The 12,655-nt window shown below is 47.9% G+C and overlaps 1 protein-coding gene across 3 annotated transcripts in view; it reads right to left on the bottom strand.

The window, feature by feature from the left end:
* The window catches only part of SORL1 (sortilin related receptor 1), a 176,073-nt gene that overhangs the window by 92,044 nt on the left and 71,374 nt on the right, over positions 1-12,655 (bottom strand). For all 3 annotated transcript variants that reach the window (NM_001082664.1, XM_008258525.4, XM_008258528.4), the window contains 2 exon segments: positions 563-741; positions 10,618-10,706. In NM_001082664.1, the coding sequence (NP_001076133.1) occupies positions 563-741; positions 10,618-10,706 (268 nt within the window).

Below are 12,655 nucleotides of genomic sequence, written 5' to 3'. Positions count from 1 at the left end.
ACAACAAAGGGATTTCAACCAGTGGAGCCTGATGGGTGGGGATGAGCAGGAATGAGCAGGCAGCCGGGATGACGCCAGCCAAGGCAGAGTTAGGAAAGGACAAGTAGTGTGGAGGGACAGGGAGAGGACAGAGGATTTTCACCCTGCCTACTTCCTTCCATGTCCCACATCTAGACGGGCAGGTCGTGGCTGTACCCTCGATGGTTTGGAGAGGCCTCCGCATCACCAGCACCCTGCTTCACAGACAGTCAAGCGCACTCACTGACTGTGTCCCCCTGGAACTACTGATATGGGAGAGTGCTTTTCATTCATTCATCAACCCACATATTCAACAGACATATACGTGCCTGCTGTGTGCCAGGGACTGCGCAAGGACACAAAGGCATGAGGAATAACACAGTGCAGCCTCATTTACCTCCCTGGCTTTGTCACTGACTTGCACGTGCCCTTCTCCTCCAATGGATCATAAACTCATCCAAGTACCTGATGTCCAAGCTGCAGCTTTGCCCACAACAGGAGGTCAGTAAATGTCTATGGGAAAAGGGCAGAGACAACGGCTTACCCAGGGCGTCTGTGGCATTGACCTGGAGGATGAGCCAGCTGTGCACGTTCTCCTTGTTGGAGCCGAAGATGGTGAAGACCGTGCTCTTCTCGCCGGGTTCCGTGAGGAGCCCATACACAAACACGGGCTTCTCGGAGAAGGTGAAGGCTTTCCAGGTCTCCCCTTCGTTGGTACTGTACCTGCCCAAGGCAAGTGAGAGCATCCTGGTGAGCAAAGTCTCCGGGGCAAGCACTCGGCTCCAGGCCACGTTCACCAGGACCAGCAAGCAGGACTGCTTGGAGAAATGGCTGAGCTAGGCTAGCACAAGGACGTTTGTGCCAGAAACAAAGGAAGCCTAAGAGACTCGCACAGCCAGCCCCAAAGGACTCAGGGACCAGCCTCATGGGCGCTCCAGCTGGCCAAATTTAGAAAAATTTGAACACAAAAGAGAAAAATGATGGTAACAGATTAACCACTGATGAAAATAGGGCAAGGGTCTTTAATGATGGCAAGCGAGAGAACTGAAGAAGGGAGGGTTTTTTTTTTTCTTGTATTAACAGAGAATACCACCTAACAAAAATTAAAAACAATAAAGGAATGAGGAAACTTCAGGTGCTTCATTGGATGCTAAAACCACCTGTTGGAAGTGTCAGGGACTCGGATGTTCAGAGTCTTATTCCTACATGACTCATCACGACACAGGGGAAATGCAGTTTTCCAGTGGGCACTCAGAGTCGTAAACTTCACCAAACTTAGCAACAGCGGCGTCAGGACAATCTGACGTTACGTGTCTCCCGAATAAAGGGCCGAGACCACCGCACCAGCTGGGCACTATCCTCTAACTCTGGGCAGATGCATCAGGAAAGGCATTCTCTGTGATCACTGCTCTGGACTCTTGGATGACACCAAGGGCATGAAAAGCAAACAGATAAAAAGGCAGAGGTTCAGTTGGTTAACAGAGGAAGGAAAGGCGCAAACGCATTCATAATACGTAAATTCAATACAGGTTTCTTCGAGATTGACCAAATCCTGAATGAGGGAAGAAAGGGAACCAGACATAATAGGGCAACTAAGAAAATAGAGTCTAAAAGTAATACTGAGTTCATGTTAATTTTCTTAAGCACTGATATGACATTATGATTATATAGGAAAATGTCCTTAGTAGAGATACATGTTTAAATATTAAGTTGTGAAGAGACATGATGTAGGCAACTTATTGTTCAAATGATTGAGCTAAAAAGGATAGGAGGAAGGAAGGAAGGGAGGGAGGAAGAAAGAAAAAGAGAAATAGAGAGAGGGAGGGAGGGGGGGAAGGGAGAAGAACAAAGGAAGAAAAGGAAAGAAAAGAGGGAAAAGACTGATGATAGAATCAAGGCAAACTGGCAAAAAATTAACAAACAACTGATGACTCTGGATGAAGATTACACAGGTATTCTTCCTACTTTTTGTGATCTTAAAAATTAGGAAAGTAAAAAGTGGGGCCGGAGCTATGGCGCAGTAGGTTAATCCTCCACCTGTGGCGCCGGCATCCCATATGGGCATTGACTCTAGTCCCGGCAACTCCTCTTTCGATCCAGCTTTCTGCTGTGGCCTGGGAAAGTAGAAGATGGCCCAAGTGCTTGGGGCGCCTGCACCCACGTGGGAGACCTGGAAGAAGCACCTGGCCTCTGGCTTCAGATCAGTGAAGCGCCGGCCGTTGTGGCCAACTGGGGAGTGAACCAGCGGGTGGAAGACCTTACTATCTCTCCCTCTGTCTGTATTTGAGAGGTAGAGTTACAATCTTTAAAAAAAAAAAAAAAGGAAAGTAAAAAGTTAGAGGAAAAATATTATCCTGGGAAAAGTCTGAAGGCAAGGAAGCAAGCCCTTGGAAAAATAAGCAGCATGTAAGCAAGTGAACTAATTTTAAATTCCCTTTTGTATTGAAGAAGAGGAAGAAGAAGAAGGGGAGGAACAAGAGGAGACCCTTGAGGGGCCTGGGGGTGGGAAGAATCTGCTTGATACAAACCCAGAAGTCACTCGGAGCTCTCTTTAAAATCACAGGACCTCTGGGGCTCTCTCTAATCACATACAAACTTTTTTTTCTCACTTTCCTCATATTTTTGCAATTTTACTTTTATTCCCTCTGGAGACTAGAACTGACGGAAAGCTTTTTCATGACATCACTCGATCTAAACACTTCCTCTTATACTGAGATGACTAAAACTGACACCTCTACGAGCAGGCAAGGAGTCACATCAAGCGGCAGAGTTATGCAGCAATGTAGCGAACCTTACCAGGAGGCTAAGGGGGGTGTTCTACAAGAAGTTCTCCTCTGGTTGATAGACTTTGGAGTTCTGTGAATTTGGAAGCAGGTATTTGGATAAGTGAACTCATTCTATCTCTTCCTTGCCCATAGTGAGGAGCCAAAAGCTTAGTACCACTTTCAATGCAAACTGAATGTGCAGTGTTGGTCTATTACCAGACATGACGGCAGCAACCCTCCTGCTCTGTGATAATGTTGAAAGTCCATTTATTTGTACATCACCAAGTTCATTCCATTTAAGAGCTCCACAAACCCAAGACAACTTCAGGAAATGAATCACCCCAATTCTCAAGAGGTTTCCAGAGGACTCTGAAAATAGCTCATTCATGAGACTAACCAGCAGGTGCACAGTCACGCACAGCCTTGTGTCTCAGGATAGAATTCTCATTTGGAAAACAGAATTGTGGGGGAACGGATGGTCACATTCCCAGCCATGGCAGTTAAGGTAACATCTATTTTGGACTGAATTCTGAAACCTAAAGGAGAGACTGTGTTGGTGAAGTGAAAGTGACAGAAACCTTTCAAAAAAAATCATGCCACCTTTTTATTTATAAATCATGGAAGATAAAATATTCCAGCTTTTAAAAACAGAGAATTCAAACTGTTGAAGTAAAATTATAGACATAATCCCATGGTCAAATACCAATACTCACAATATCACAATGTAACAACAGATATTGTAAAATGGAGAAACAGCGGTGGATGTGCAACTCACGGGGCTAACATGAGGCTGCATAGAAAGGTCCCTGATGAGCCCAGAGTTTTCAAGAATATGTTCAAGATAAAAGTCATATGATACGCAGCAAAAAAAAAAAATTACAGGGCATCAGTAATCTGCTAATTATTCATTACTCATTCCAGCTGTAATTCTTCCAGCCAGGAGTCTGTTGGAACAGTAGCCCTGTGACACAGTTCAAAATGAGTCAAGGAATGTGTTGCAAATTACCAAAACAACTGGTACAGGGATGGGATGGTGTTCTAGAAAGTTCTAAAAGAATTACAAAGAAATATGAGTACTGTTCTGAGAGCCAGTGGTATCAATAATCAAAGGAATTTCCATTTTGCATTTATTTATTTATTTATTTATTTATTTTTTGACAGGCAGAGTGGACAGTGAGAGAGAGAGACAGAGAGAAAGGTCTTCCTTTTGCCGTTGGTTCACCCTCCAATGGCGCGCTGCGGCTGGCGCACCGCGCTGATCCAATGGCAGGAGCCAGGTACTTATCCTGGTCTCCCATGCACGTGCAGGGCCCAAGCACTTGGGTCATCCTCCACTGCACTCCCTGGCCACAGCAGAGAGCTGGCCTGGAAGAGGGGCAACCGGGACAGAATCCGGCGCCCTGACCGGGACTAGAACCCAGGGTGCCGGCACCGCAAGGCAGAGGATTAGCCTAGCAAGCCGTGGCGCCGGCTGCTTTTATCTTTATCAAGGAGAATGGTCATCAAACTAGACAAAACAAAAAATAAAAAAAAAAAAAACACATGAATTAAAGGGCAACTATTAAAAAATAAATTTTAGAGAACGGAAAGACTTAAAGATAGCATAACTGCAGAGTCTCTTTTATTGATCTCTAGAAAAATAATGGAGAAAAATGATCTCAAGGACCAGAAGAGGGGTCCCATTGTGGCACAGTAGGTTAAGCCATGGCCCGTGACACCTGCACCCATATCAGAGTGCCTCATTTAAGTCCCGCCACTCTGCACTGCTCTTCCAGCTTCCTGCTAAGGTACCTGGGAGGCAACAGATGATTGCCCAAGTACTTGGGTTCCTGCCACCCTTGCCACCCTCCTGGGAGACTCGGCTGGAGGTCTGGGCTCCTGCTGTTGTGTGCATTTGGAAAGTAAACAAACAGATGAAAGATGTATTCATCTCCCTCTCTCTCTCTCATTCTCTACCCCCCCCATGTCTGTCACTCTGCCTTCCAAATACACAAATAAATCTTTTTGTAAAAAAGATTAGAAGAGGGAAAATAATTTTACTTTCCTAAAGAAGAAAAGGTTATTTCTGGCACGGTTACAAGTCAGGTGATTTGATAGCACTTACATTAAAGGAGGAAGCCAGGGATGGGGACCTAAATGGTCCCATACACACAAGTCACAACAGAGCAACCCTACACCCTTTTCTCCTGGACATGCTTAAAGAACAGGACGATGACACAGAAGGTTCTTCTTTTCATGAAGCTCTTTGTGGATCACACAGATAAAACTCACAGCTCGTCCAACAAATCCCCAGCGTGCTGCGAGATGGTGTGATCTCAGCCCGCAGCAAGCCTCCCTGTCTCACAGAGCTCAGCACATCTGTCAGGGATCTGGACAGCAATCTGGACGGTGAGTGCACCAGATCTGGAAAGGGTATCGGGCAACTCGCACAGATAACAGCAGTCAATCGCAGGATTCAGAGTGCTTTCCGACAGCAAAGGAGTAAGCAAACAGGAGACTGAGAACCAAGTTCCATATGCAGTTCCAAACCCCACCTGCTCAAGTGTTAGGTGGGGAACATCTGCTCTTTACTAAGATCCACAAGAGAAAGGGATCTCTGAATTTCCAAGTTAACTTGAACTCAGCCTACTAGTACACGAAATAACATGGCTAAATCTCAAAATATTATATGCTGAACAAAAGTCAGACATAAAACAGACACAAACATACAGAATTCTGGAATAGGCGGAACTAGCCTGTAGGGATGACAATGAAATCGGCTCCGTCAGTGGGTGCCGCTGACTGGGGCGGGAGCGCGGGGGTGGGGTGCGCTGCCTGGGAAGGCACAGGTGGATATCTTCCAGAGTAATGGAAATGCTCTACACAACTTACATGCGTCCTTTAGAACTGCTTACGCGACTGGAATAAAACTTCCCGGGACCCACCACTGTGCGGGGGTTGTCAAAAATGTCAGGTGCAGACTTGGGTGTTTATCTTCCTGTCCCGATCATAGGGATAGATCCGATGTCTTCTGCGTGTTCCACGCATCCGGAGGCAGACCCAGGGGCCCACACGCAAGGCACTGCCGTGGCGATGCAGGGCAGAAGTGGCAGCCCAGAGGCGGGGATGCTGCATGCTACAGATCATGAGGAAAGGAACGGGGGATGTTTCCCACAGAACAGCACATGTTCAGGAGGACACGGACGGGCTCCTCAAATACCTGGAAAGCATCCTGCAGCGTGTGTGTGTCCAGGGAGCAGGGCCACGCCCACTGCACGGAAGCCAGCGTGCAGAGGATCTGGGCTCTCTCACCAGAGAATGTTCATTCATAAATGAGTGGATAAATCAATGAGCAAATGAACAACAAATTGTTTCCAAATGAAACGGAAGCACCTTTCAGTCTGGAAAATCCCCCATTCCAGGGACCAAGCAGAGACTAGGTGATGTTCCATCAAATAGGGCAGAGGAATATCTTGCACAGATGGGTGGAAGGCAGAACCAGCAGACGTAATGTGTCCAGAAGCCTGCTGGACCTCTCCCCCGGGGCATGCCACAGCCTCTTCAATGCACAGTGCCCAAGTCTGCGCTGATCACAGGGCCCTGCAAGCCTACTCCTCTACCCCTGCTTTCCTAGGAGTGCCAGGGTCACCTTCCCCCACACCCCCTGCAGACTGAGGCTTCAAACACACCCCCAGCATCACCGCTCACCCCAAGTCTCACTCCTGTTAAATTCATCCTCCTCATTCTGCCAAAGCCGTCTTTCTGCAATGCAAAGCTGGCCCTTTCGTGCCCCTAGTTAAAAACCTCAGAGGGACCCTTGCCTCAAAAGCATGGTTTCATCTCTTTGCTAAGGTTCCCAGGACCTGGCTGCTGGCTACATCCCCACACCAAGCCTCATTTCTCACTATTCCCCATCTCCTAACTTACATTCAATTAACATTAAAGATTCTACAGAGTCACGCTGCCACATTGGTGCAAAACCTTTCCAGCTCTCCAGTGCCATTCTGACCTTGGTTGTCACATTTCAGTCTCAGTTCAAAGTCTCACCTCCTCCCAGAAGCCTTCCTGTCTCCCAGATAGCACCACCGGGCTGCCCTCACTCTGGCTCCCACTGCACTCCATGCTCACCTCCGTCTCACACCCTCCCACATTTAAATGACCCGACTTCATGAGCGTGTTCTGCTGGACTGCCATTCATAGGGAACAAGGCCTCTTACCCACTTCCGCCCTGGCATCTTTCCTGGCACACCAAAGGAGCATTAATTACTGCTTGTGGAAGGAAATGAGATAAGCACTGCTGGACTTTCCTCTTATTTCTCTTCACCCTGTCGCTCAATTTCTCGACAGTTTAAAGGTGAGAAGAACACCTGTTCCTGTGCCCCTTAAGAGGCCGGATGGAGTAGGGATGGCCCACTGTGCAAGTGCTCCACTAAGTGTTAGCCACCAGTGCTGATACTAGGAGCACTGACATGACAAACCTTAGCGCTGCCATCAAGTGCAGAGCTTAACTGCTGTCCCCCGCATTCTGGAACTGTGCACAGCTTCCTCCAGAACGCATGTCCAGACCAGACAGCTGCTCTGCTGCACGCAGCCTCTGTAGGAGCTTTTCAGGTTTCCCAGAGCGAAGCCCAGTGAGAAAAAAAAATCTCCTTAGAGGTCAGATGAACTGGGGCAAGCCCAAAAATATCATCAGTGTCCACCAACAGTATCATCCTGCTGACAAGCAGACTGGCGAGAAGAACAGACATGGCTGCATGTCTGCTGTGATCAGGTAGGCCCACCAGTGTTTGCATCTGTTTCGGTCAGGGAGCAAAACACAAGAGCACGGATTACGCGCACGTGCCCTGCGCAGGCAGGCTCCGCGGCAGCGAGCTGGATGAAGGCCTGCGCGCATCCCCCTCTCGGGCCCTGATTTACTCATTTCAGACATGCAGACACAACAGCAAAACAAAGCGTTCTGCTTCTTGCTCTCAATTTCAATTATCAGTAACAAAGGGACCAGTCTCAGAAGAGAACCAAGGCAGAAGCTGAAACAAATAACAGTCAACTCTTAGTTATCAGTGCTAATCAGGGACAGAAAGACATGAATGATTTTTTAAAAAACAGCCACCCAGGGACACAAGGGCCTGGCTCTTACTTATTAAACCACGTTCCAACAGAAGCTCTGTCCCTAATACCTCTCAATTCTCCTGGGGCAGAATCAATTCCATCAGGCTCTACTCTCCAAAGACCAGTAAGTTTGAGGTCAGAGAGTTCCCCTCAGAGCAAGCCCCTCCTCTCAGCCTCTCCCTTGGAGAGGAGACAGGGCTCAGAGACTGGCTGGGAGACATCACAGAGCCCCAGCGTGGCCACAGGAGCTGGGCAGAAGGCCTCACTCCCACTGTCTCCTTGGTATCTGGCACGTGGGCTTCACTGTAGATGTGCAACAAAAGTTTGTGTAATGGACCCGAAATGATTCCCAAGAGAGATAAGCTTAAGCTCCAGCCTGGGCACTAACTCATGTAACTAAATCATGTAATTTCCTGTGTGAAAACCGAGAAAGGTGGTTTGGGCCACTTCAGGTGCCAGCCAATCACCAGACTTCACACCTCCAGGGAGCGGCCACTCCCATTTGTGCCCCAGGGGTTTCCGTTTACATAAAACAACAGCAGTGGTCCCTGCTGGGGGATATGCAACTGGCCCATGACCTCCCAATTTTATAAATCAGAAAAAAACAAATTGCAAGCAATCTCAGAAGACTAAGTGTGAATGATCTATTTATTGACCAAATATTTCTAAAGGCTTGCTAACCTGTATAGAACAGAAATACTTGTCTACAAAGACGTTGCTAACGAGTTGAAGAGCTCAAGCGTGTAATTAAAAGAACCGAGGAAGAATGTGATCAATGCTAATTAATCAGACAGCAGAGAAGTGCTGTGAGACTCAAAGGAGAGTCATTGCCATGGCTAGGGAGGCGGGCAGCCCCGAGACCCAGCAACAGAAACCCAGTTTTGTCATCACAAGGAGCCTTGGCCCAGGCAGGGGAATCATAGTAAATCCCCGCCCTGGCCTGGTGATAGGAATATTACCTCCTGCGTCTCAGAGCAGCCGCAGGAGAAGCAAAACACCTCCGTGAGCAACAAACTGGGGAGAGGGCAGGTGGTGGCTACGCAGATGTAGGCCACGCTCAGGTGGTATTTGGGACGCGGGCACCTGTCAGCAGGAAGCCCGTCTCCAGCTTCATATGTGCGACTGCTTCATCCAGACATCTCCCAAGGAGCGGTATAAAGAGAGGAAGGCTGCAGTGTGTGTGACCCCCGATGGCTACCACCCCAGAGTCCTTTCGGAAATGGCTGGGGAGGGCGCTGGGCTTTTCTGGCAGCAGCTTTATTTTCCTGATCGTGTTTTGCTCCGGCTAGCACAGAATGACGCTGTGTTCCCGGAGCACGGGCGCACCGACAGATGGTGTGAGAGGACTAGAATCACACGAAGTCCTTCAGGGGAGCCAGCCTGGAATGCTAATGTAATCTGCAGCAAAGTTAAACAAGGGAAATCAAGAGCCCACTCCAAGACCTGAAAGCCACACAAAGAATGAAATGTACTCCCAGGAAGGCAAACCACGTGGCCTGCACGTCTCACACACCACAGCCTCTGCCTCCTCTACCTTACACCTAGAGGGCGGAGTGCTGCTTCCTCTTCAGACACACGGCCCCAGGCACGGCGAGTGCTTGCTAACTGTGCAAGAAGGGAACTGAATGGAGAGATATATAAATTACGGTATCAAACGGGAAGCATCATGCTTGGTGACTGTCCTCAGCTGAGCAGATGTCAATTCAAATACAGACAGAGGGTTGCCTGCCGCCTCTCCTGCCCGGTGCCACACGGAACCGAGAGCAGCCACACACCAGCAATGTGCTTCTCTCTGCTTCCTGGAGACAGGCAGTTCAGCACACGCTGATGAACCAACAGGGGAAAGCCAGCTGCTGAGATCGCCTTCTTTGAACCGCCCACCTCTCCCTTGCTGCTGCTCCTCACTCCGAAGGAAGCCAAGGGAGAGAAAGGTTCTGTCCTCGCAGCAAGATTACGGCAGTTCTTGCCACCTTGTCCAGCATCCATCAGATGGGTTGAGCTCAGTGAGGTCTGGTCTGCCCTGACCCTGCACTAACCATCCAGTAACTTGGGCAAAAGGAATCAGAAGACAGGGGGTGGTTCTCAGAAAATCAGGACTCAAGGGCACCGAGGCTACTAACCCTTGACATTGTTGCTTTGCAGAACGACAGACAGCGAGGAGTCCAGGATGCAATCTACAGACCTGAGAGCCAGCCCTGGCTTCAGGCACGCTACCTCACCTTGCTGAGCCTCCAACTGGTCACCTATAAAATGAAGCGGTTAACCCTCAGTGTTCAATGTCCCCTCCCGCTCTGAGAACCCCCAAAACCAAACAGCAGAAGGCACTTGGCTGTCAAGTTATATGCACTCTGTAACTGATATCATTCAAGTGTTATGAATATTTATCACGATTTATTATTAGCCCTTCCATGGGTGTATCTCTGGATGAGTGTCAACTTGTGCAAAGCAAAAAACAGGCAAGTTAAAGAGTCACTGGTTAATGTCTTAGTCATGGTTAATTCTTTATACAGAATATACTTTTTCAGATCAATAGAACAATTTCACTTGTTCCTTATGATGCTTCCTGGAGATGGGAAGGGCACGTTATTATTCCCATCTTACAGACAATGTCTGTCATTTCCAGAGGTCACAAACCCCACAGCGCAGGGCTGTTCATGATAACCCACTTGTAATCATGGACAGAAACGTCTGGGAACAGTTTGCTGCTCAAAGGAAAAGCTCGAACCAGAAAAGTGGGAACACTTACTTCAGTTCGTTGGTTTCCATGCCTTGGGCAATGGCCATGATGATGCCGCCATGGTCTCCCCATGTATAGTAGTGAGGTCCAGGAAGTGCCTGGAGGGGAAGAGCTGCTGGTGATGCCACTGGTACGAGCGCACGGTGCAGCAGACACACACGCGCAAAGCCACACTCATGCTCACTCAGACACGGCACCAGGGCCCACCACCTGGATACAGTTCTTCAGTTTAGCACATGTTCACCTCCATTACTATCTCATTTGCCCACACAATCCTGGGTACAGGCAGAGCCAGTTCTTGGATTCCAATTTTATTCCCAAATGCAGAAACAAGGGGTTAAATACTCTAAACAGCAGAAGCTGGGCTCACACCCAAATTTCTTGACTCACAACAATCAAGGATTAAAAATTAACTTTGTGGGAGAGCATTTAGCCTAGTGGTTAAAATACCCACCTCCCACACCAGGGCACCAGCTCCAGCTCCTGACCCCAGCTTCCTGCTCATGCGGGCCCTGGAAGGCAGTGGTAACAGCTCCAGTAAATGGGTCCCTACCACTCATGGAGACTGCATCTGCAGCTCCTGGCCATCAGCTCAGTCCAGCTGTTAAGGAGATCTGGGGAGTGAAGGGGCAGATGGGAGTGTGTACTCTCTCATAAATAGACAGACAATAAATAAATAAATATAAATTAACTTTGGAGTTCTCAACCTACTGTAAGGGCAAAACCTCCCTGTACCTAATTACAACAGAAAATTCTGGACAGAATACAGAAAACCGCTGCCAGAGGATGCTAAAAAGTAGAAGCAGGCAGCGGGTAGAGAGGATATAAATCCTAAGGAAGCCACCCACACAGTTCCGGGCTTCCTGGAGCAGCCTGGCCCCAAAGGAAGGTCCCAGTCATGGAGTTACAGTCACAGCCAGACAGATCCAACTTCTATAGAAACCACTTCTGCCAAAGGAACCAGGAAAAGGAGGCCGCGCAGGCTGGGGGGAGTGTGGACGGAGTCCCAGAAGCAGGGTGGGTGGCAAACAAATAAACCCCCTAATTCTGTGTATGAATTTACATAATTCACAGCCTGATCCCTCAACTATATGTGGATGAATCAGAACCAAACAGCACAGCAAAGGCTTAGCAGACTGAACTGGCATTTGAGCTACCACCCACAGGAAGCAAGACTGTGCACACGGACAGAGCTAAAACTGGCTGATTATCCTAAAACACAATCCCACAACCTCCAGAAGAGTTCACCCCATGCATTTCACTGGAGTGTCCAGACTACGAACCAAGTATTCACCATGCAATATGCAGATGCACTTAGAAAACAAGTTCATCTCAAGGAAAAAGACAACTGATGGGCGCAGATCCCAAGACGACATGCATACTGGAACGCTGAAACACCTATGCTAACCATGTTCCATGGGGTAGGGAGGGAACCACACGTGGAATGAACCAAAGACAAAAGCTATCCCCCACATAGCTGGAAATGTTTTGGGGAAAATAAAATGGCACTCAATACAAATTTTCTAATGGAAAATCACAATGTCTGAAATAAATGCACTGACAGTCTCAACATCAGCACAGAAATGACAGAGGTGCTAGTGAACTGGAAAATAAATATAGATCAGTAGAATTATCTATTCTACAGGAACAATATGCTTTTTTTGAAAGTGCCAAAAACCTGTGAAGCAGAAAAAAATATCTGAGAATAATGGCTGGAACATTCCCAAATTTGGAAAACCAAAATTTATGGATTTAAGATCAGCATCCCTTCTCTTTCAGTTGTTTGAGATAGTTTGAAAATTGGTGCTAGTTCTTCCTCAAAGATAAAGATGAAATTGAAGAGTTCACAGATTGGAAGAATTAACATCAAAATGTCCTACTACCCAAAGCAATTTACCAACTCAATGGAACCCCCATCAAAATACCATGGACTTTCTGCAGAGAATTAGAAAATCAATCTCAAAATTCATGGAGAGGGGCTGCTGCTGGGGCATAGCAGGCTAAGCCTCTGCCTGCAGTGCCGGCATCCCATATGGGCACCGCTTTG

The sequence above is a fragment of the Oryctolagus cuniculus genome, chromosome 1 (genome assembly GCF_964237555.1).
Source record: "Oryctolagus cuniculus chromosome 1, mOryCun1.1, whole genome shotgun sequence".
Classification (NCBI taxonomy): Eukaryota; Metazoa; Chordata; class Mammalia; order Lagomorpha; family Leporidae; genus Oryctolagus; species Oryctolagus cuniculus.
The sequence above is the reverse complement of the archived record's forward strand: the minus strand, read 5'-3'. Positions and strand labels throughout refer to the sequence as shown.